General features: G+C 33.0%; 1 protein-coding gene across 4 annotated transcripts in view; it reads right to left on the reverse strand.

The window, feature by feature from the left end:
* The window catches only part of Shab (Shaker cognate b), a 560996-nt gene that overhangs the window by 87619 nt on the left and 445938 nt on the right, over positions 1-27439 (reverse strand). For 3 of the 4 annotated variants that reach the window (XM_069845212.1, XM_069845209.1, XM_069845210.1), the window contains exon 5: positions 26568-26651. The exons of the other annotated variant lie outside the window; for it this stretch is intronic. In XM_069845212.1, the coding sequence (XP_069701313.1) occupies positions 26568-26651 (84 nt within the window). The remainder of the gene's footprint in view (positions 1-26567; positions 26652-27439) is intronic. 4 annotated transcript variants of the gene reach the window in all.

Raw genomic sequence — 27439 nt, forward strand, 5'->3', positions numbered from 1 at the left:
AAACTTTTTTGAAGTAGGGACCGCTTTTTTAAGTCAGAGCAGTTCCGCGGACCACCTTACTCTTCTTCCCTTCGAAAGCAAATTAATCACTTTTGTAGCATATTTTAATACAAGTATACTTATAATTTAAAATAGAATTAATTATAATACTTTTGTAATTATATTTTTGTAACCAATCACAAGTAACTTATAACAAATTCTATGCATTGTTGATTTATCGCTTGACTGTTAGCAGTTATTTGTTTGAAATCCTTCTTATGTGGTACACGCTAGTACTTGTCTATGTCTTCGTTAAATAATGCCCATTATAAATAATGGAAAACTGGCTTCGATCCGGATGTTTGAAAAGAAAGGAACACGAAGACACGCTTCATTTAGACAGTGCTAATAGTTCAGAAGCTGTGTGCGAAGAAATATATTAATTATAACTTAGTGCCATTAAAGAAATATCTAGTCCTAGTGGTCACTATTCAAAAAATACTTTCGTAAATATGTCGAGAATCATTTGAAACTTGGATTTACTTGGTGTGGCAATGAGAGTGAACCAAAACTTCGGTGCGTTGTTTGTTACGAAGTCCTTTCAGACGAGTGTATGAAACCCGCGAAATTGAAACGGCTCTTAGAGACGAAACACGCAAGTGTGAAAAGTAAACCTGTCTGATTTTAAAATAGGCCGAGTCTAAATTTTCTTATATCGTCATCTGGAAAAATAAATAAAAAATTAATGCAATAACATGCCCGATTTTCAACAAGTAAAGATGCAATTTGGCACGTTCTATTATTGGTGTACGCAATGTGCAGACTGGGTGTCGGCAAAATTATTAAGAAAGTCATGAATAGCCTCTTCAGTTCTGGTGTACCGTATACTATACATAATTTTATTTTAATTTGTTTGCAGTATCTTGGATATTTTTGAATTTTTGAATAATTAAATTTGATAGAAATGAAGAGTATAACTTTTGCAACATTTCTATACCAGATTTATAAATTAGAATTTAAAATTTTGGGGCACCAAGAGTCAAAATTGCCCCAAAATTTGATTTTCTGTGAAGACTTGATTTGGGATTTTTGGAACGCCAGAATGATTATGTGACCTTTTTTTTTTTTCAATTTTTAAAAATTGTAAATTCGGGACTGAAGAGGATAGAAAAGGTCCCTAGCTGGGTTATAGGCTCGGCACCAGATATGCAGGGAAAAGATGGCGAGAAACGCCACGTTCATAGTGCTTTAAATCCCTCTTTTGTTGCTGAGAGTAGAGTGGAAAGTGGATAGACGGGCAGGGTAATAAATTTCATAAAATACTAGTACTGGGAGAAAAAGTGAAAGGCAATCGCCATGTGTCATTTCCAAACCCTGAGATTTTCAGCTATAGTGTGATACGCAATTCTTTTCAATTTTATTTTTTCTTCTGTCTTTTTCGAAGGACCACAAGGACAGAACTCGAGGACCACAGGTGGTCCGCGGACCATAGTTTGAGAAACGCTGTATTAGGAGATCAGAATTGACAAGGGGAAGATTTTTGTAATCCAGCCAAAAACTTTGAGCTCAGAATAACAAATCACATTTTCCAAATGCAGAACAAGGAGAGACGGCCGTGAACAGATGAAGTGAGAATCCGATTGGTCTCAATTGTGGTGCATTAGAACAGTGAGGAAAGCAACCCGCACACTTGTCATACGATGGTAAATCTGCAACACCAGTGCATGGTTAGTGAAGATGCTGCCCACAGCTGACTCACCTCTCTCGTCTGTGACTGCTGCACAACGAACTGGTTGTTACGCGCGTTTGGCACGCAGGGGGATACATTCCCCTTCGTATTCCAAGTCTTCGTCATCGTCTTTATGTCCCTGCAATGCATCACACCGGTCCAGCATTTCATTTGTGTTGGAATCCTACAACCAAACCCTCTCGCGTTGCGGGTTATCAGCGAGGTATGTGCAGTGTAAATAAAATTAAATGACAGTCAGACCTGGTTGACATTGCAGTACGATAATACCTAACAAAAATCATAACTACATAATTATTTAGTTCACAGGCGCGTTTGTACAATAATTGCACGGATGCGATCGCAAAGTCCTCAATATATATGGCTGCCGTAGCACGAGATCTGGCTCCCGGGCGACTAGTCGAGCATCAGCCGGTAAAATGCTGCCCACAACGGCGGAGGGAGAAATGAACTATGAAACCTACCTTACAATATTGTCACTCATTTGTCTAAGCTCATCAACTGAAATTCTTCTTATTTCATGCTCATTCTAAATTTATCAAGGTATTTGGCTGGAATTCAGAGTAAACGAAACTTCATTATCTGCACCATATACCTATAAAAGAGTCCCGACTAATTATTATTAATATTACAATTAAGTAATAATTTAGGTAAAAATGAAGTATATTTTGTATGGACCACGTTATTATTATTGTTTTGAAATTATTCGTGTATCTTCAAAACATAAATATTGTTATAATCAGTGTAAAATCATTGTATTTGTACAGTAGTGGCAAAAAAACCGTGTCGACCCTTGTAACTGATTTCAGAGCCTTGTTGACTCAGAGCACGATAGACTGGTAACCAAGACTTTCGTGATTCGAATCCTGCCTGGGAAGGAAACTTTTTTTGCTCCTTATTCAAATTAAATTCCCAATACTTTTCGATTGCAGCGATATTTTACTACTTAACTTATTATATCCAGAACATGAATTTTACCGGCAATCGAAAAGTATTGGGAATGAATTTGAATAAGGAACAAAAAACGTTTCCCAGGCAGGATTCGAACCACGAAAGTCTTAGTTACCAGTCTATCGTGCTCTGGAGTGAACAAGGCTCTGAAATCAGCTACAAGGGTCGGTCCGGTTTTTTGCCACTACTGTACATTAACGAGAGCATTCAATTATCGATAATTTACCACACCAGTCTTCGCGGATATTCCACAACAAATACTCTCTTACTATTAAGTAAAAGCAACTACCGGTATTGTTTATTTTTTTAAAGTAATGTTTTTCGAAAGTAGGTAATGTATCGTATAACTAACAAGTGATTAATAATAAGCCTAAACGCTTATCGTTTTTGTATTGATTTAGACTAACTATCTTTAATTGATCCAAGGACAAACGTTTTCAACTAACTTGTAATTATCAGGTCCCAAACATTTATACACTTACATAGTGAACACATAAAATACTAGTATAAAGTTAAAATTTTTACATACAAATTTTGGCTCACAGTGTATGGTTAAAAGTCAGAGATTAAACATGTGTGAGAGGTTAAAATTGTGGTCAATATGAAATCCGTAAATTACAATTGCTTAATACATTAGAATATGGAAGTCTTGAAGTAAATTAAGTACTTGAAATTGTTTAGTATTTAATTTCAATTGGAGGATCAATCATACTGCTTTGAGACATCAATATTCTAATGTATTAAGTTATTGCAATTTACTGAATCCATGATGATCACAAGGTTAACCCCTAACACATTTTTAATCTGTGACTTTTAACAATGCAATGTAACGTACATTTTTATATGTAAAAATTTTATCTCATATATTTTATGTGTTCACTATGTACGGGGGGTCATTTCATAAATAATATACAGATTGACAGAACTGTGAAGTGGTTGATGCAACACCAATGGAAATTATGTCAGTTGCAGTTAAAGGATTGAGGAAGAAGCACGTGTGTACGTTTCATCCATAGCATAGTCTGTGTTTAGAATAACGAGAGCTAGAAATGGAGCCTGCGTGTGTCTCGAGTACTGTGACGATTGAAGACCAAAGATAGAATCTTTACGTGGCAAACTTCCCCTCACAGAAATCTATACTTCCACAGTGTTTTGAGTGGAGATTGTGGTGAAATTACAGTGGACCGTAATACAGTTTCTCGTTGGGCTACTCGCTTTGGTGTCAGAAAGTTTGCAATGTCCATTGTCCAGGCGTTTCTGCTTCGGTTCAGCAGTGAAGCAGTGAGGGACCAGTCGCGCAGAAATTTATCTCTTCTTCAAATTCTTTGCCAAAATATGGAATACTAAATTTGGTGAAATCCCCGTAGCTTCTGAAAGTTCCTCACACGTCGCTCGAAGATCTTCTTGAAGATCATCCGCCACAAGTTTCACACTTTGTTCATGTGTTGATGTTTTCGGCCTTCCTGGCCTTGTGTCACTGTCTAAATTGACACGAAAACGAGTAGTCCAACGAGATACTGTTGGCCCACTACGGTCCATTGTAAGCTCACCAAATACTCCGCTCCGCTGTGGATTTCTGTGAGGTTTTGCCACGTAAATATTCGATCTTTGATCTTCAATCATCACAGTACCCGAGATACTTGTAGGCTCCATTTCTAGCTCTCGTTACCTAAACAAAGCATATGCTATGGACAAAACGAACACATCTGCTTCTTCCTTAAATCTTTAACTGCAACTGACGTAATTTTCATTGATGTTGCATTATCCACATCACAGTTCTACCAACCTGTGCATGAGTTATGAAATCACTCACGTAATTATATAAATATTTGAGGACCTAATGATGACTACTAGTTGAAAACTTCTGCCTTTACATCAACTGAAGATAGATAATCTAACCATACGTTTTTAGACTGTTATTAATCACTTGTTATTCATAAACTATTAATCAACTGATGTATCTATGCTGGGAGGATATTTCAGAAACTAAATCACCGCACTGCATGAAGGCATTTGGTCGCCATAAAAATATACTGCTGGCGTTTTCCTCAGAAGAGAACACTCGTATATCAAATGACTAATTTAATAAGCATACCCATAAACTGCATACTAATTTCCGTACTGCAAAGTCCTCCAGGTCTCACAAAGTAACTCTGAAATAAAAGAACACATTAAAATTATAATAATAAAACAATAACATAATCAAATATAATCTACTATATGTATTGACCTATGTGTAGAAATTTATTAGATCAGAAGTGCTACATGCATGTCGAAATTGTAATCAAAACTGAATCGACACTTTTGAATAAAATTAATTGTATGTAATATTTCTGAAATTATACCTTATTTTAAAATATAAATTAAAACATTTCATAGGCATTGATGAAAATAAAATACAATACAATAATACTAAAGTATAGAATGTAACTAAATTATATAATATCATTAGTGTAAAATGTCTTAAAAGATGAATAAGTGAATAATATTAACTTATTGTACCCCTTGTTGGAACAAAATTAAATTACATAATCAACAAAACTTAACATAGAACTAATAGAAAGATTATGAAGTTCCTTTGAATTCTAATATGTGAAGTATCTTGTTTGAGTTTCGTTTCAAATAACATACATAATTGTGAAGTAATACTTATACAAATAATTGTTCGAAAATTATTTTCTGAAAAAAAAAAGATGACTACTCTTAACTACGCACACGGCACACTTTAATATTTAGGCCTGTATTTTTCTTATATATTGTATAAATGGATATTTTCGAAGAGTGATTAAAAGTGTTCGACATTAATCTGACCAGAACAGAAAAAAAAGAAAAACAAAATAAATTTAGTTGGTTATGACATTAATTTAATAACCTAATAAAAGCAAGATTATTCACGAAAAAAGGTCATAACTATACATCAGATTTATATGCTCTAAAAGTTAAAATGACACCGAATATACTAGAGTGGATATGATGTATGCTGGGAGAATTTCTAGGCTTGGTTCACAAGAACACGAAGTCTAAAATTAGAAGACTAAGTCACATGGGCATCACTATCGTGTAAGTGGCGGTTAAGACTTGATTCCGTTAACGGACTTATCTGTCACATATCAGTCTAAAACAGTGTTAAAGGAAACCTTTCCAACAGCCACCACTTCAACTGAAATATGTTCGATGGTATTCTGAACATTTAGTGCTTATAAATCTGATGTAAACGCCGTAACTTTAGGATATAACTTTTGAAGCAGCTTTCAGTAAATGAACAAGGTGTCCAATTTCAAAAGGTGAAGAAAGCATACATCCATTTATTTCGTATGCTCTATTATGGCACCCGTCATTATAATATGTACCATGACCTTGATCGAGCGCTATTGTGGTCGCAAGGGAAAGAAGTAACTTTTGACAGCACCATAACGTATATTTCTGAACTCCCATCCGCTCCCTGAATCCTTCAGCCAATGGGAACTGGATACGTCAGTCGCCTTTCTTGCGCCACACACGATATATTCTCTAACTTTCTTTCCCCGTTTATCTGCCTGCCATCGAGGTGAGGGGAGGGGAAATTTGTTTAGTTGCAACGACGTGCTATGTCTCTTACATTGCACATACTTTACTAGAGACTTAAGAAGGCGCATCTTTCTCTGCGTTCTCAATAGTTGTCCCAGTATAGCAGACAAAAGTGATAGCGAGGCGCATATTAGGGATAGTAGCAAAGAATTTACAAGAGCAACGCGCGCGATACACACTCGGTCGCAAATTTGTGTTGTTGAAGCAGAGAATGCCACTTTAAAAGTCTAACGTGACCATCGACTTTAGTAACACTAGATACGTATGCATCTGTAAACGTGAACTGTACATTACAGACAAATTGATATGAAACGCTCGCACTGGACCCCATATTAAGTTGAATTTATTTACTGGAAACGGCTTAAAAATTACATCCTCAAGTCATGGCTATTTCGTGAATTATCCTTTACAAATAAAATTATTAACAACAAATTTCACCTATTCTGAAAGAGATGTAATAATTGCGTAATTTATTGACTTACACAACTAGCAATTTATTATTACTAACATTCTATTAAATAATTCAAATATTACTTAAATTATTGTAGCACAATTTTGTGACAACCTTCGCTTAAGACTGTAGAGGCATTCTTGAACGCTGTGGCTTTAAGAAAGGGTACAAAGAAAGCAACAGTAAAAGAAAGAAAACGAAAAAAATGAGATGGACTTGTCAGCTGTTGCTTACTGATTACGTTACAAAGTATCGCAGCAAGAAGTAAGAGAAGTGTTAGGTCACAGCTCAGGAAAAGATAAAACAAACACAAAACATAAGAGAAACAAACGGTGTCCCCACCTAATGTAACAAGTTCGGTCAACGTTACAAATTCATGTCTGTAAGAACGCAGTAGCGAAACGTATATGTACGCTTTTAAATACAAAAAATGAATAAGCATTCGAACACAGTCAACAGTATGTAAAAGTCATTCGCACTATTTCTTCCAGTACATATAATTGCTTAACAGTAAGTAATTCAGTGGAAATGATAATCACGAATTCAAATTTGTTTCGTAATATCTTGAGTATTTAAATGAGTTTATAATTTCATAGATTATAATGAATCCATTCTTAAATTTAACATCTTGATTAGGAATCATGGTTTAGAATTTTTTCAGTTGTCAAAGAAATGAAAGATTTGCTATATTTTAACTTACGATAAATTTTGAGAACAGTTGTATGTAACTTTCATATAATAGCTATTAAGACACTCGTGCAGTTTTCGACGCTTGAGTCGAAATTGACTCTGGCACTCGTGTCTCAATAGATATCATTATATGAAGGTTCAGAGCCATAGTGGGCTAAGCGTCATTTATTAAAAACAGAGAAAACAAGGGTTAAACTTAAGTGAATAACATAGTTTAATAAAGATTGACATATCATTTAGTTTTAATGTGCATACTTTACATTACTTGCTATATGTTTCCATTGAATTATGGTAATAACTTAATTTTAACTCTTGTTTTCTACGGTTTTAGTAAATGGCGCTTGGCCCACTATGGTTCCGAACCCTTCATATGATCGTTGCATAAATAGCTACTACAGAATACCATTAAATTTTTGACACTAAAAAGAGGTTTCGCCATAAAACAGATTTAATAGTCCTTTAGAACGACGCATAAGGCAAATCTTTAGCATTTTATGGCAGAATTTTGGGTCCTGCTCTACTTGTAGTTATCAATATAACAATTTATTTCCGGTACGAGTTAAACAATGATGAACTAAAGAGCACGTAGAATGAATATGAATTTTATTCACATTGTCATGAAGAAGGCTACTTAAAACAAACACCGATAGCAAAGAAAGAATCCCAATTTTAATAGGGAATGCTTTACAGTGAATTATTATTATTATTATTATTATTATTATTATTATTATTATTATTATTATTATTATTTCTTACTGCAAGTTATTGTGAGTACAGCATGAATATACATATAGACAGTTAAAAACAAATAATACTGTAGAAACTGAAGTGTATTTAGAGGTGACCAGTGAATACATCAATAGTGAGAGAACTTCGGACATTTCGTACCAACATATTACACAGAATCATCCAAATTTTTGGAATTTTGTTTCGGTTTTATGAACAGGGAAGCAGAGTAGAAAAACATATCTGTTGTATCCTTTACCGAAAGCTATTCTTCAGATCCGGTACAACAGACAATTTCTCTTTCCTGGCCTGCTCTGAAAATGAAGCCGAAGCGTAAGCTGCAACACATTGGATGTTTCCGCCTTTATGACACAATGCAAAAGTCCAAGAATGTCTCATAAAATCGAATACTGTTAAAGCTTTAAGTAATTCTCAAACGAATACAATTCATAAAGAAAATAATAGAGTTGTTTTTCAAACAGCAAATTTTTAATTGTCTTTTTATTTATTGATAATATTCCTTAGTAATATTTTTGATCGATATATTATGGAAATATGAACAATATATCCAGTTACCAGATGCGTAGAAGAATAAATGTCATCATGCTTCCATAATACTTCCTGTTCACTTCTGTGCAATTGGTATGTAAAATGGATATCATACTCGTATATGACATATTGCACCGTGAAGAAACTTTTCAGTGCTCTGAGAACACTTTGGGATTTACTCGAAGGTTAAGAAAAATATGGATAAACGGTTTCTTTTGTAACATTAAAATACACAGAGTGTAAGGGGTATAAGTGCCGTCCTTTTCACAGTCGTCGGGGACGGTCTACAGGATCAAAAAATGTCCATACAACATAGGGCCAAAACTTGATAGTTTTCCCAGAAAAAAATATTTCTTTCTTTATTTTATTTGCGTTATACTGTTTATAATGTTAGTAAAATTACGAAAACAATTACATCAGTAGGTATATCTAGCAAAGAGTTCATATTAGTTTAAATAAATATTTGTGTGTTCTATTACGTTTTCGTGAAATTAAATCAAACTGCATGCTTAAATTTGTTAATATTCTGGCGTGAGAGACGTGGCAACGTGTTCAGCAGGCAGTACTCTGCACAGACGTAAGTACGAATCAGCTGAGTTCAAGCTCTTTGTCCATAGGTATACTGCCGAGCGGATGACAGTTCAGTACAGGGTATTCAATAATCAACTTACAATGTCATTGAGAGTTTAAGGAATATCATATGTTATTAATTTATGGAGAAAGACAAGAAGGATGTACCGTCAACGTTTTCCTCAAAGAAGGTTACCTAATCGGCGAACTTTTGTAGCAGTTTCTGAACGATTTTTAGAAACTAGAAGACTCTTACCCCGTTTCGAAAATCACACAACCAGAAATTTGTTTAAAAATGATACTGCTTTACGGAAGCGGGAGAGATTAAAATGTTGCATTAGAAAAACGTTTGTGTGATTTTGTGCAGAAAACCATTATTGTTTATTTTTTAGACATACAATAAAAATGGAGCAATATTGTTACATAAAATGTAAATTTACCATAATGTTCTATTAGTTTGTATTTGCTGCTCGTTTTATGTAAACAACAGTATTATCATGATCCGTTACTGCATAGAATGGAGCATCTGTACCGGTATGTCTGTACCCGCTTGAGCTGTACTGTGTTATAAATCCACTCCTCCCTATCCAACAACTTTGCAAAACGTCTAATATTGTAAACTTTAGTAATTAGTTAAATATTTCAATTAGAAAAAGGTTGTAAGGACATTTTTCTTCCTTAGGACATGAATAATCATCAGTTAAAATAATGGCACTTATACCCCTTACGCCCTGTATAAACCAGTCTTATGCTATTTTCTAAAAACCTAACTATTTCTGACAAACACATCCATTATCGTTATGTTAATATATTTTGTAAAACTCTATTTAAGCCGTATTGAATTCTCTTGATTAATATGTTAGTTGGATTATGAGATGCATTTAAGTTTGTAGAAAAAATTGATTAGTAGTAACGTTGACCGTACTTGAGAAAGCAGAATGATGTTAATAGCAATTTGTGTGTTCACACGTGATAATACATGCAGTGAGGCGAGTGGCTGGTTATAGGATTGTTACAACTTGGTAAACCAAAACTATGGGAAGTTTAAACCAATCATAAGAATTATTTCAAAGGAAAGATCTCAGATTAAAATTCAAAAAGTAAATCTACTTCGCTTCAGATTTACGTATATCTATTGCAGGTTATAATTTGTGTTACTCTCCTGGAAAATTCACGTTAATTATTCCAAAGATGTTAATCATCTACTACAGCCGTGGCGAGAACGTGACTCGCGAGACATTTTGGCTCGCAGTGACAGCTGTGCATTTCGCTTGCTTCTAACCTTCGTCAACCTCCACCCTCTCACTCACTGGAGTCAAATTCCGTTCTATTTGTATTTGTCTCTGCCCTGCGAGTGGCACATGTCTCTCTCAAAACCATGTACGAAAGTTCCAAGTAGGATGGGAGGACGCATTTTTTTGCTGTCAATATGATGAGAATATTAAATGTATGATTTGTTCACAAGTATTACGAGGAAAACGGTTGTGTAACATAAAACGGCATTATACATGTTACTGATGAAACATTAAAGGTTAAGTGTTATCATCATCATCATCATCATCATCTCTGTACGTCGATCCTTTTTCAGCAGATGTACGAATAATGCGGTTAGCTCTTCAATTTGAACTCAATGATTTACTATGTGATGTCAAATGAAAGCTAGATGTAAGGACTTGACAAATGTTGAACTTTCAAATCTTTGCCAAAAAATAAATATCCGAAGCTTCGTTCTTTCGCTTGCTCTGTTGAAGCCATGTTCGCTACAACTTACGTTTGTGAAAAATTATTTTCAAAAAATTAAAATACGAAAAACCAAATTTAGATCACGACTGACTGACAAATACCTTCGTGATCAACTCGACTGGCAGTAAATGACATAATTCCTGATTTTGAAACTTTGTCGCAGAGACATTCTGAAGACAGTTAATTTTAGATTGTGATATTGTTCATTTCTTTCTTCGTTACACGTACTAAACATTGATTTGTAGCCTTGTACTGTATAAAATTCTATTTAAGTGCTTGACGTAAGGAAAATGAAAATCCGTTAATAAGTCAGACAGTTGCTTCACTTCCCCTTCGGGTGTCCGCCTCCCTTCATAAGTGCTATGCACGTTGCAGGCTACACAGTGGCTCGGCGCACGATAACATTTTCGCCACCGCTGATCTACTGCATTGTGAACAGCAATAAACGCTAGTTTACATACCCAATTACATACATAGCAGTATCAACCTTTTTCTTAGAAATAGCTTAGCATTTGAAAGCACAAATAATATCACTTTTAGTAAACTTAAATGAATATTGATTTCCAAATTTATAGAGCGTCATTCAGGAGTAAAGGGCCATACGTTGAGGGGTGATAGTATGGGCGACTCTAAAATGAAAATATTATATAAATGTGTTATTCTCAATGGTTTTCAAGAAACTGATACTTGAAAATAACAAGCATAAGTCTCCTTTTCTTCCGCATAATTACTCAAATTGATGCAGACGCAACCGAAACGACAGTACGTTGTACTATTGCCTTTCTTATGTTGGCTACTTGAATGTGTGCATGTTTCACCAGAATACTTTGAGTATGTTCATTTGACAACAAGGGCTGATACGTATTTACAACAAGTTGGGTCATCTGCATATTCCAGCCGGCCAGTGGTCCAGTACCTTAATGTTGTATTATTAAAGGACTGTAGACCTTTATAAATCGGTGTTTTAGATATACAATGAAAATATGGTGACGAAAGATTACCTAGAATGAAAATGTAGGAAATTACAAATTTGAATTCTATGAATATAAAGGTAGAGCATTTAGGAAATGAAGACCATAGAGTGATACTTACGCCTGTGACCTTGGAGCATGTTTACAGTGAAAAGAAGCCAATTCACTACAGAGTACGTAACAAGGAAATGTGCAGAACGTTTTTCCAGCGTAAAGAAGGTGATAGAGATGTTCGATAAGAATGATGCAGCTCTTATAGATATGGTACAATTATCAAATATTGAACAACAGTGTCATTTTATTTTGGATTTCTTCCTCATCCAATTGAAAGTTTAGAAAAGGGTGGAGTTCAACTGCTGGAACAAATTTCAGTAACGAATAATATTGTGTCTAAACTAAATAGTGTACAAGACGACGTAGGCAACAAAATCTGAAACAAAAATGAAATATGTATTACAAAAGATAATGGGTTCAGTTCACTCTGCCAGGTAGCTAATTTTCTATCGGGTGACAGATACACAGTAGATAATTTAGATGTCAAATATTTCACGTATGCACCTGTCGTTTCGCAGCTTTTCTGCATTCTAATCCATACTAGACAGTAGTAGACACTCATTCGTTTTCGAACTTTGAGAATGCATCTTGTTGTTCACTGTAATTACAAACTAAACACGCAATAGACAATATATCTAAGCCCATGTGTGTTAAATGGAATTTTCTAATAGTTGAAATAAGTTAAATAAAGATAGAAAGTAATTCAAAGGGATGTGTGTATTATTCTATTCAGCAGACTGTACTGTACAAGACGGAGAGGTGCAGCGTACTCTGTGTATCTATATATTCTGGAGTGAGTTGGCTTTCTTTCACCGTAAACATGCTCCAATGTCACAAGCCTAGACTGATACTGCAAGGCAGACAACCAAGAGACAGGGGAGGTCGAACACAAAGAGATAAAATTCGAAAGAGAATTAAAATCTAAAATTTAATAAGAACTGGGGACAGAGTAAACATTTAATTCAAAACAAAACACGCTGGAGATATTTTGTGAAGTTTCCACATTCCATACCGGAATGAAATGACTGCCATGACGTGATTATGAAAAAGAATCCCGATAGTTGTGACTTTCGTGTCGCTATTCCCGTTCAATAAAAACAAAAGATGTGGTCTATAAACTTCGCGTGTCGTTCTTTGTGCGGCAACGCACTTCCACACAACACACTCTTGCTTGAACTGTTTCAAATGAAACTTTTTCTACTATCCACCGTACAGCCCCGACTTGGCTCTCAACGCAGCGCTCATTACCTACGTCTTCTTACATCTGCGATAATTTTTACAGGAAAGTTCACTTTAATGAAAGATAGACTTGATAACAACGAATAAGATTCGATCATGCCATACTACGGCAAATGTCTCATTTTTCATGATGGTGATAATGGTGATGATGATTACATAAAATATAAATAATATCTGAAAGTAAGACTCTGATGTAATTAACGAATATTTTAACTTTTTGTTCCTGTTTAACTCTGGAACGATTTTTTCCTCGGACGGCTAAGAACCAAATTTTAAGTTAGGTTGCAAATACGGAACCTAAAAGTTATTTGTAAGCTTGAAAAAAATAAAGTTATTTGAAGTTCTAATACCTGCCAAGGCAAATATGCCTCCAATGTCCTGGAGATTACACACAAAAATTAATATAGGTTTTAGATATGGCTCAGATGTAATAATCCATTTGTTAAACTTTTTGTTTCTGTTTGTTACTAGCGAGCTCTTTAATGCTTTAATTTCGGATAGGTCAAGAGGAAAATTAGTCTGAATTTTACTTATGATTGGTCGTTTCCCATAGTTTCTGAAACAGTGAATGCATTGCACGTTGATCATTCCAACAGATGGAATCATTACTGTGAATACTAAGAAAGTCTAACTTTTTAGTTGTGTCATAATTATTGTCTGGAATACAGTCACAAAAGAAGGCCGTGAAGCACGAAGAAGACATAAAAGGCGGTAAAGCAAACATCACGGTCAGAGTGAAATAGAGGTTTTAAAGACAATATTTGTTCCTGCGATCTTTCCTAAAGGAACTACACAGCGGATATTATTACAGTGCTCTCATTTTACGTGGAAACTTCGCATCATTCCGTCGCCGGCCGATTTCCTGCTCCCCGACCGTAGCGTGGGCAGCCAGTTCTACAAAACATCCCAGCAGTTAGTTGCTTCTGAGAATAAATTGTATAGATACGCGTGTGTGACTACAGCGAATTTATTTAGTGGAATGTTATGTGAAAAAAGGTAATTTTAGAAGATGCGTTCAGAGATTTGCTCGCAAATATCCTGATTCTAGCATTTCTACAGAAATCTTGCGTTTCGAAGTTGATGCAAAAGTGGCGTACAACAGGTTCAGTTTGTGACATACAGAGAAAGCGAAAAAGACGCGTTTTTAACTGAATATAAACTAGGAGATATTCAAAATTTTCAATAATATCTGAAATAAATGGTGAGTAATACACCTGTATACATGTGTTTTAATAATAATTTAAATTCGTGGACTTATTTTATTCTGTAGTTGCTAAAGTCTTGATTTGCCGGTAGTAACGGAACAAGTTCCCCGCTGGTGCAAGCACGACTCGCGGGAAAGTGTACGCCGGGGTTCCGCTGTAATCCAGTTTCCTCGTAAAATGAAAACTCTGTACATTCATATGTAGAGAACACAATAATTATTGTTTGTGTCACTGAAAGTTGAAAATGTTTTAAAACATAGTTTGGGATGTGTGAAACATTTTATGTGCCCATTAGCTGTTCATAATATACACTGTGCAGGAAAAAAAACTGAGTGCAAAGTGAAATATTCACACTTGCATTATGAAGTATAATATTACACACTCAAAATGTGGATTACCAATAATCACAAGAACACTCTAGAAATTGTTTGAAACAAATTTAAGAAAAATCCTTGAGAGATTCAAAACCATAATTTTCATAACATTGAACATAAATTTCTTGAAATATTTCCTTTCTTCAAGTTAGATTTTCATCTACAAACATTTCATCTAAAAGAAAAGGATACGTCGAATGTTATCTAGTCACATATAGTATTTACCATCAGTTCTTATGAACTTTTATTTTAAAATCAGTTTTTTTCCTAATATTCAAAACATGAACGAAGAGCGGACAATAATACATAGTTAATACTAAAAGCTTCTGATTCTTAAGCACAATGTATATGTTTTTTGAGATCTTAAAAAAAGAAATACACATTTTTTAAAATGCTCCTTTAATCATTTCTAACTTCATGTTGACTAAATTACGAATTACTTTAAAATCTCACTGTATTTTAGAAAACGTAAGTGTAATTAGAATATTTCACAAGATTAAAAGGAAAAGGAAGTATGGCAACAAAGTTTGTGTTAGATGGTCTACAAGAGACGTGAGAATTGTAATTCAAATATAAGATGCATGTAAGAACTAAACTAGTATATGATGATTTTGAAGATAACGTGAAGTTATTTCAGTGTTAACTGCTACGCAGTTATCAGGGGTTACAGATTGTAATGTTGCTTATAATATAAATTTATATATTTGTACCTCCATACTCTTTTCGAGATAATAACTTTATACAATATAACTGAAATATTCTAGAACTCTAAACTGATTAATTTCATATAACTTTTTATTTCATTAGTTAGTAAAAAAAATGTTATTCTACTCAAAATGAATTGTATACCTACTATTAAAAGAAAAATTATTTTAGAATAATAATTATAACACTTTTGAAGTTTGTAAAACAACATTTTTATAATATTTTAAAACAATATTTCATTTATTTACTATTCCACTAACTTGATGTGAAGTAAAATTATGTGGAAGCTTCGTGAGTATTATGCAACAGGATTTATTTTTATTTATAGAAATTATTTGAAAACTAATGTCGTGGAATTTATGAATGCTCAATTTTCCTACTCCACCTTTACAGGTAGAGTCAATCCAGCATTCTGTAGTATTGTTTAAAATAATGTATTTTATTCCGTTATATACAATATAATTTAACACTCAACCGAGCTATAATTGAATTCAAAGCCACTCACTACGAGCTGGACTACCATAATTTTAACTTTATTATATTGCTAAGTTTATTTTATAATTATATTATTTTGTAAGTTTAATTAATACTAAAAATAAAGACGTTGAAAACGCATAAGAATTTTTTTAAATTCAGTTTTCTTTATTCGTGCTGCAGTTTATTACCATTCACAGATAAATTTTACGGAATAATATCTTCTTATTTCTTATATTATTGGAACATTTATAGAATCTATGGAAATAGAAAAAAATAAATGAAAATGGGTATTTAAATTTCTACCATATAATTAAACGAGTAAAAACTCAAGACGTCAATTACAAAGAATACAGTAGGCTTTGGAACAAAATTATTGTATTAAAATTCAAATATCAGCAATAAAAATGTATGTCCAAGTTATTAATAAGGATTCATTTTAAAGTAAAAATTTTTGTATCCTTAATCCGATGTTAATTAAAATAAATTTAAATGCACAGATATTAATGAAGGGTTATATAATATTAATAATTTATAAATATAAGAACGGTTAAACCAGCGAACAGGAAAATTGTAAAGAATGGTCACTGAGTCAATTTTCTAGGTCTGTTTTTCTGCTCGCATGCGCTCCGTTTGCGTATAATTCCACTTTCAAACGCTAGAGGTCAGTGTAATCGAGCACCCGCGAACGGTGAAACAGCAATCCTGATTCGTTGGGAAGTTTGCTGAAAAGTATTTTAGCTGTCGACTGCTGGTGCGATATGAGCGCCAACTCTAGGGAAAAAAGGCAGAACCTCGCGCTGGTGCAGATAGAGCTGGTTTGAAGGTCACTGGAATAAGGCACTGCTACATCAAAAGTACCGACGAGCAGTGTCCATAATTATAATTCCCTACAGGCTGTTTAAACTGTACATATTTTAATTAGTATGGATAAAATTAGTGGGAAAGGAACCTAAATTTGAGAAATATGATTAAACATTTGTTACCTACACAGAAAGTTGAAGATTAGATACTTAGATAATCTGAATTCACAATTTTATTATGTAATGAGTACTAATTTAGACCGTATTAAACGTTGTCTAGAACTACTTCTTATCTAGGCAATTGATAGTGGTTATTTATTACTGACGCAATGTTCTTGCGTGTGACAAACATCTATTCTTTACTACATAACCTGAAGGTAAGGAGGGATTCTGTTTCAATCATAGTAAGGAAACCATGACATATTCTCTTATGGTGACTAACAAGTAAACATTCTGATGGGGGTAGATAACAAAGTTAAATGTTTTTCTTCCACCATTTAATAATGCCAAAAAAGTGCTTATACAAATTTTTGCCACTAGACGGAAATTACGAGGGCTATAAAAAAATAAGTTTGCACGGGGCCGTTTATAGGAAAAAATCACAGTTGCATGGAAAGATTTATTGAAACAGATACAGCAATTTATGAGCTATTTTTCAACATATTCCCCACCAGAATTGAGACATTTGTCATACCCTGGGACCGACAGAGAGTTGCAGACGGCTGTCAAACGCTGGTTCCGATCCCAGACAGCTGACTTCTACGACACAAGGACACAAAAATTGATCCAATGGTATGATAAATGTCTCATTTCCAGTAGGCCATATGTTGACAAATAGCTCAACAAGTGCTGTATCTTTTCCAATAAATATTTCCTTGAAATTGTGTTTTCTTTCTGTAAACGGCCCGAGAGAAGCTTACTTTGTGGATAGCTCTCGTAATTGCGTTTGAGTGGCCAAAATTTGTATAAACACTTCTTTTGACATTATTAACCCGGTGGAAGAAAAAAAAAAGTAACTTTCGTATCTGTCCCCATCAGAATGTTTGGTTGTAAGTCAAATACTTGATGCACATCTTGCATTAGAATATCAATTACTTCGAAAATTACTTCCTACCTTCCATTAATCTATTTTCTGTTCAAGAAATACAGTAAGAATGGTTAATGCAATTAAATAATTTTATAAATTTAAATAGGCATAAAATATTTTATATTGAAATTATCATAAGATGAATTTCAATTTTATTCTTGCCCTATAGGCGTGCAGTAATAAATCGTATAGAAACAGAATCAATCGGACGACAAAGATGCTGTTGATGGCAGCAAGACATTGATTACTTTCGTATCTTAAGAAAGGATTATTTTAACACGGAAATTTTACAGCAAAGAATTCATTAAATACTAACAACAACATCGCTTATTACTATAATATGCAACATGGAGTATATTTTTACATTAAATTGATATGCATATATGGCTGGAAAAGTTACTGATAAGTCGATATTATGTTACTTTTGCCTTGGACATTTAATTTATTACTGAGCCATATTGCTGCATTTTATTGTGTAAATTTTTATTATAATCGTTTCATTACTAATTAAGAAAATGTATGCAATTATGTTAAATTGCTAGTTACTGTAATTAGGAATTTAAAATTATATAAATAAATAGAGATATCGATGAACGAAAGTAAGATTTAAAACAAGATTTCATATTTTTTTCTAACTAAGTAAATATTTTGGTTAGCATTAGAGTAAGCAAACGATGTCTGTTAATAGTTTTTGGGAACATTTAAACAACATTGAAATAATAAGCCGACGTACTTTTGCAATAAAATATGTCTCTTATAACATCATATAATACAATGTGTTCCGATTATCGCTGGACGGGAGAAAGGGAAGTAGCGGCGACGTCGTCTCCATTTCCCGCGCTGGAAAGTAGGTCAGATGCGGTGATGGTCAGTTCGTTTTGAGTCCTAGTAAGATGTAGTTCTTTTATATTTTTATTTATTCAAGTCACTGTGTCATGACATTCAATGTGGAAAGCGTGTTTTCATTTATGATACTTTTGCGAAGCGCGATTCATGGAGAGAAGTGCGTAGAAAAATCGGCCGAAAATATTCGAAATCTCCAGTTTCATCTAATAGTACAATTTATAATCTTGTACTAAAATTAAAAAATACAGGTTCAGCGGATCGATCAGTGTCTCTATGGCTTTCTGACCAGCAATAATTGGAACACGAACTGACAATCACCGCGTCTGACCTACTTTTTTCAGTAAATTATTTTACGACGCTGTATCAACATCTCAGGTTATTTAGCGTCTGAATGAAATGAAGGTGATAATGCCGATGAAATGAGTCCGAGGTCCAGGACCATAGTTACCCAGCATTTGATCATATTGGGTTGAGGGAAAATCCCGGAAAAACCCTCAACCAGGTAACTTGCCCCGACCGGGAATCGAACCCGGGCCACCTGGTTTCGCGGTCAGACGCGCTAGCCATTACTCCACAGGTGTGGACCTCTGACCTACTTCCAAGCGCTGGAAATGGACACGACGTTGCCGCTACTTTCCTCTTTCCCCGTCCGTCCAGCGATAAACAGAACATGGTGTATTTGTGAACATCAAAATCAATAATACGAAATATTTATTTTCAGTCAATGACTTTACTTTCTATATGTGTAAGGTACAAGTCCTTATATTACATAATTTAAAACTGTATTAACGTTTTCGTCGGTCATGCCGACATCATCAGAAACAACATTTTATGCAGCAATATCGTCTCTAATAAGTACATATGTCTCTACAATCAAAATACAATATACATTAATGAGCATAAAACATAATAAAAACAACATAATTTAGGACATCAATATATCTTTTTTCTTGTGTAAATATACCCTTATTGTCAATTGATTAAAAACACACGTGTGATTACAATGCATGTACATATATAAAATTGCAGGTCTTCACTAATAAAATAATAAAACTGAAATTTATACAGGGTGTTTAAAAAATACGGGGCATAATTTCAGGTATGTATTTCCCACATGTAGACAATCAAAATAGTTCATTACAAAAACATGTGTCCGGAAATGCTTCATTTCCGAGTTATGGCCTTCACAACATTGAAATTCACCGGAACGTTTTTCTTTCCGCAGGTCGTTGTCATTACAGAAGATGTTCAAAATGTCCACCTTCTGCTTGAATACAGACCTCACATCGATTCTCATTGACCTGCGAACACGATCCCAAACTCAGGAGTATTGCGTATGTCCTCAGAACGTGCCACAATTCGATTCCGAAGGGATTCCAAATCAGGCACCGGAGACGAATAAACCAATGATTTTAAATGGCTCCACAAGTAGAAATCGAGAGGGTTCATATCAGGTGAGCGTGGAGGCCAAGTAATTGGGCCACGTCTACCTATCGATCGATCAGGAAACCTTCGATCCAAGTATCGGAGCCGTACGACTGAAGTGTGCAGGAGCGCCATAATGCAAGAAGTGAATGTGTTGACGATTGATCAGTGGAGTGTCTTCTAAAACATGAGGTATGGTGTTTTCCAGGAAGTTTGTGTACGCCTGCCCCGTAAGTCTGTTTGGTTTGAATACATGTCGCACAGTCTAACGCCTACACAACACTGAATGTAACCTTCGCCTCGGAATGAACTGTCAGAGTGCCCTCTTAATGTTTCCATTTGACGGCAACGACCTGCGGAAAGAAAAACGTTCCGGGGAATTTCAATGTTGTGAAGGCCATAACTCGGAAATAAAGTATTTCCGGACACATGTTGTAATGAACTATTTTGATTGTCTACATGTGGGAAATACATACCTCAAATTATGCCCTGTATTTTTGAAACACTTTGTATATTATGTGAAGAGATGCTTACAGTAACGAGAAAAGAAGAACATGGGCACACACAAATCAGATAGTATAAATCAAGGACTGTAAGCATCTCTTCACATAATATATCATATAGATTTCAGTTTTATTATTTTATTAGTGAAGACCTGCAATTTTATATATGTACATGCAGTTTAATCACACGCGTTTTTTTAATCAATTGACAGTAAGGGTATATTTACACAAGAAAAGATATATATATATTGATGTCCTAAATTATGTTGTTTTTATTATGTTTTATGCTCATTAATGTATATTGTATTTTGATTGTAGAGACATATGTACTTATTAGAGATGATATTGCTGCATAAAATGTTGTATCTGATGATGTAGGCATGAAAACGTTAATACAGTATTAAATTATGTAATATAAGGATTTGTACCTTACACATACAGAAAGTAAAGTCATTGACTGAAAATAAATATCTCGTATTATAATATCATAGACTTTTCTGAAAATTATTCAAAATGAATTGCAAAATCAAAATTAATGTTATGTAACAGCCTTTTATAGAAAAATAACTGTAAAGAAATCTACATTTTATGATTGTTGTAACTTGTTTTCTTACTTATAATAGAGATATAAATTTTCGAGAAACTGTTTTTCGAATTTTCATTAATATTTATATCTATAAATGTGTAGAAATATTACTGGAAAACAGTATATTAATGTAATTCTAGTCACAAAATCTATCGATTTTCGTTTGGATATGAGAACTCTACTTTTCTGCAGCTTACGTTTGATTAAAAAATCAATTAGAAGGGTGTCATATAGTTCGTGACCATTTTATATTTCATTCGATATGTACTGAACCATTTTACGATTCTTATAGGTTAGTACATGTGGTGCGCTGGTGAAACAGGCCTTGCTTCAGATCTGTGCAGAAAAATGGGCAAGGAGTTAGGCGTGGATAAAGTAGACTGAAGATCGTGTACAAAATATAGGTTAGAAATTCAGTGTAAAGATATTAGAAACATGCAAGTCATGCATAACATTCCATGCGGCGAAATTATGCACATGCAATCTGTCAACACTGGAAAGGAAAGTACATGTGAAGTATCATTAATAATATTGCCACATTAGATAGTCTCATAAACTCAGGATATTATTTTGTCCTAAACTAAATTCTACAATTTCAGTTTTTCACCGAAATATCTATTTAATAATCAACAAAATAGGTTTTGGTGGTGAAATATGATATCATTCAAATATTGAGTATTATTTAAAGTTAAATGTAATATAGAAATTTATACATCACCTATTAAAATTAAGCTCTATTAATATTAACTACTGTATTTATTTTCATTCAATCAAATAATTACTCTTATCATTTCCAAATCATTATCATTAGAATCATTATACTATACAATTTAACTACATACTTCATATCATTACCTTCCTTCAACACATATTTTTATGAAGACAATGTGTACATTTTATCTTTTAAAACTTCTTTCATATTAATTTTAACGAAGACAGAGACAGTAAAAAATAAATATTAAGTTGTGGGTAGATTAGCTCTTAACTGGAACAAATAGCACTAAATCTGGAAGATCTAATTAAAAATTATGCACTTAAATTAGGTATGGTTGATATATATTTCACCGCTATAATAACCTAAGAAAATTAAAATATTTAATTTTTGTGAAAATAATGCTACTACGCTAACTTAGACGAAGTTTTCCTGAGAACTACATCTATACAATGTCGTTGCTACTATCTATGTAATTCACCATACCCTCTAATTTTTTCACACATTGTGTTTCACGCAACACTCTTCATTAACGAGTATCTGAACAAAGTTTAATAATGGAAATAACGATGGTTTTTAATCATTAATTTTAATCTAAGTCATAATACTATATTTATTATAAACAAATACATTCTAAATTAGTATAGAAGTAAATAGTTTTTCCGGAACAATTACTTTCAATTACGATTTCATCTTATGATATCCTTTCCATGCATATCCTATATATTTCAAAATGACGTTCATATATTAGTTTCTTTAATTTTATATTATTAAAACGAAGGCGTACATTTTTATAAATGAAAACTATACAGTTTATATTAAAAATCAAGAGCAACACACAACCTTTACTTTGTTGGATATTTTTTAAACGTTTTATTAAGCTTACGTTCAATATTGTTTCTCGTTTTAAAATTATTAGACAATTATGCTATAAACGTTCAGGTTATTTTTATTTAAAATGAAAAAGTAAACATGGGCATAGTAATAATTTTGTGTCAATTTTAGGAATATATTTGAACAAATCGATATGATATGTCGAAAATTATAGCATAATTTTTATGAAAACAAATCATTTAAAATTACGTTTGTTACTTTTATCAAAATTTGATTTGTGCTTAAAGAATTATATAGGAATAAATTTTCTAAATTACTCTTTTAGAATACGTATCTTCTTTTTCTATAAAATGTATTCTTTTTATGTTAACTTTGCTGTTAAGGTGGGAGTTTCACCAATTGGCCTGCAAAAATTCAGTGAAATTCATTTTTTTTTATATCTCAGCTACTATAAAAGCTAAATGAACAAAACTTTTCATGCTTAATATGCATACATTACACTCTATAAAACACTATCCAGAATATTAAATTACCTGTAAAAATAATATTAAATTTGAATAATTTTTTTACAACGGAAAGCATTTACATAATAAAATATACAATTAATTAATATCTGCATGATTATTTTACTACAATGTTTTAAAAACCCAGATCAACAATACAATCTAGGATCTTTTGTGTATTCCTTCAGGAAATACTTTTTTCTTAATCAAAATTTTTAGAAAATTTAATATTGAAGGTAAAAATTGAGAAAAAAATATTTCTTGAAGGAATGCGTAAAAGATCCTTGACTAAGTTGTTGATGTAGGTCTTGAAAACACTCAGTAAAGGAATAATATGGATATTTATTTAATTGTATATTTTATTATGTAAATGATTTACGGTTGTAAAAAGTATACAAATTTGATATTGTTGAGAGAAGAATCCAAAAAGGATAGCTGCCCTTGAAAAAAGGGGTACCGAGTGGTAACAGCACCTAAATTAATTGTAGATCGACAATATTCTATTTTAAATTTAAATTTTATTTCTATTTGATTTTATTTTAAGTTATTTTTGAGGGGCAGCTATCCTCGACATGAATAATTCATTTTTCATATATAGAATTGTACAGATGGTTATTTACAATTAACAAGGAATGTCTTAAAACATTAATGGCTATATCTTGAAGTTCCAAAAGATCGATATGGAAACGATGAAAGAAATTGGTACAAAATCTTGAGACAGGTCCCTTGCACCAAAGAGCAAGCCAAGCTACTTTAATATTCTGAATAGTGTTTTATAAAGTGCAGTGTATGTATATTAAGCATGAAAAATTTTGTTCATTTAATTTTTATAGTAACAGATATAAAAATGAATTTGACTAAATGTTTGCAGGCCAATGGTGTGCCTCCCCCTTAAAATATTGAAAGATAATTTTCTTTTTCTTTTTTTCCTACTTTCATCATGCATTACATAAGAAAATATGTATACACACGAATATAATTTAGAACAATTTAAAGGAAATTACTAAAATTCAATACTGTTTAAATAAATCCTGTGTTATAAAGATGTATAAAATAATTACTTTTAAAAATAAACCTATTTATTAGGGATAAACAAGAGGTTTTCAATTAACATTCACAGTGACAACAATTAGCAACACACATCGCATATACAGGGCTTTCATTTCAAAACTTCCCAGTCTAAATATCTAATTATAAATTTAATTCAATTTAAACAAAAAACACGTCAATTTAGATATTGAGGGGAAGTCTGAAACAGGCTTAATTGCAGTCTAGATTTCACCCTCAGCCCTCAGCCTCCCAATTTAAAATTTCGAATGACACCCGTATATTTTTGTACTTAAATATGAAAGAGTATTCAATTATCTATACACCTAATTAATTTATTTCCCCAACATTTGTTTTCTATCGTCGTCTAGCAACCTGGATTGTTGTTATTGTTGATTAGAGCTGAAGAGAATAAAGCTACAAAAACTTATTGAGCATTTCATGTAATAGTTGTGTTTGTGTATGAAATTATTTTAAAATGGTGTATACCCTTTAAGAGAGAACATAAATCATCCTTATTTATTAAATTCAGGAAGTTACACAAAATAAGCTGTTTTAATCCTACAATCAACTGATAATAACAAAAATACATGATGCCGGGCGACGACAGAAAACAAATGAATGAGGTGTATAAACAATTGAATGCTCTTTCATATTTACGTATAAAAATATAGGGATGCCATTTGAAGTTTCAAAGTGGGGGTGGCTGGGTGTGGAGGGTGAAATCTAAAATGCAATATTAAGTCTGGTTTCAGACTTCCCTTCTTATTTATTTACTTACTTACTTACTTACTTACTTACTTACTTACTGGCTTTTAAGGAACCCGGAGGTTCATTGCCGCCCTCACATAAGCCCGCCAATGGTCCCTATCCTGAGCAAGATTAGTCCAGTCTCTACCATCATATCCCACCTCCCTCAAATCCATTTTAATACTATCTTCCCACCTACGTCTCGGCCTCCCCAAAGGACTTTTTCCCTCCGGCCTCCCAACTAACACTCTATATACATTTCTGGATTCGCCCATACGTGCTACATGTCCTGCCCATCTCAAACGTCTGGATTTTATGTTCCTAATTATGTCAGAAGAAGAATACAATGCGTGCAGCTCTGCGTTGTGTAACTTTCTCCATTCTCCTGTAACTTCATCCCTCTTAGCCACAAATATTTCCCTAAGAACCTTATTCTCAAACACCCTTAATCTCTGTTCCTCTCTCAAAGTGAGAGTCCAAGTTTCACAACCATATAGAACAACCGGTAATATAACTGTTTTATAAATTCTAACTTTCAGATTTTTTGACAGAAGACTAGATGACAAAAGCTTCTCAACCGAATAATAACACGCATTTCCCATATTTATTCTGCGTTTAATTTCCTCCCGAGTATCATTTATATTTGTTACTGTTGCTCCAAGATATTTGAATTTTTCCACCTCTTCGAAAGATAAATCTCCAATTTTTATATTTCGTACAATATTCTGGTCACGAGACATAATCATATACTTAGTCTTTTCGGGATTTACTTCCAACCCTATCGCTTTACTTGCTTCAACTAGAATTTCCGCGTTTTCCCTAATCTCAGACTTGCCTTCAATATCTAAATTTAAGTGTTTTTTTGTTTAAACTGAATTCAATTTAAATAATTAGTTATTTAGACTGAAAAGTTTCGAAATGAAAGCGGTGTATATTGTTTATCATTACTAAAAATGATGCTATTAAAATGTTACAGAATATCGTCAAATTTATTTTATGTTGAAGCAGTCGTTTGTTCATAAAAACTAAAATTATCTTATTTACAGAGAAATTGGTGATTATAAGTTTGCAAGGGCATTAAATCAATTATTAAAATATAGTATTAATCCCTCGTATAATCATATTCCTTGAACTTAACCGAGGTAGATCTTTAACTTGGAATCGAAATATGCACGACAATGAACTCTTCTGTTTCGAATCAAAAGGTTAGTGTCAAATTAAGTATTAGTTGTCCATTATGATTAACTGTTACCGCTGTACATAATACGAAAGAATATGATAAAGAATTGACCAAGCAAATCAATATCATATTCTTGTAACAGGAAGGAGTCATTTTGAAACATACAGGTTAACGCAACCGTTGAGTGAAACACGGTGTACATTTTAAAGTTATTCATCTACTGTTCTACTTCTAGTTATAAAGAGTATTAAAATATTATAATAATATATAATAAGGGTAGAGAAACGCAATACTACCTTCGAGGTGCAAAAGCAACATTCGAACTCACTAGGCAAATCATCAAGTTTCTCGAATTTCTTGTCGACTTTTTTGTTGCTGTCCTACAAAGAGAGATTGAGAGAAAAAGGAGTAAAGCAATAAAATATTGGCAAGCAGAAATAAGTAGAGACATAAAAGTGCGAGCACTGCTGAAGTATTACAATATATGTTCGATACGTAGTAAGACCGCGTCCTGAAGGAGGTTATGGCTCAAACAACTTCAGAATATGCTCACTGTATGCAAGGGGCAGCATAAGGAACACGTTCTATTTATACTTCGTATTGAATTACAATCAAAACTACAGTGAAGTATTTTATTTGCAAGGCTGAACATTGGGAAATTTGGAGAAAATATAAATTATGTAATACGAATTTGCAGTTATTTTCGTTCCAGGTCTAATCGTGAAACATTCCCTTCAGACAGTTCACATTAAAAAAATAAGTGAAGATTTTGTATTAACTACAAATAATACAACTGAAACATATGTAATTTAAAACTAGATTTAAAATTTATACAATTAGTTAATTCTCATGATTCAACCTATTGTTGTAATTTGCTATGGATCTGTGAAATTTCTAACTTCTAAATTTGTACACCAATTAATCTGAAACTTTTACCACATATTTCTTATAATGTGGACAAATTTTAATTTTGATATTTCAATTACTTTACTTATAATTAATTTTTGTTGTTTTTTAAATAATGAATTATAATTGTCCCAGTTTTCAAAGTTTACATCACTTTTCTTTAAATTTATATTTAATTTATATCTGACAATATATGTGTAAAATATGAAACGTACTTTTCATTTTTCCAATTAATTCTTGAGAAAAAAATATTTACCCTTTT

This window comes from Periplaneta americana, chromosome 14 (assembly GCF_040183065.1).
Source record: "Periplaneta americana isolate PAMFEO1 chromosome 14, P.americana_PAMFEO1_priV1, whole genome shotgun sequence".
Lineage (NCBI taxonomy): Eukaryota > Metazoa > Arthropoda > Insecta > Blattodea > Blattidae > Periplaneta > Periplaneta americana.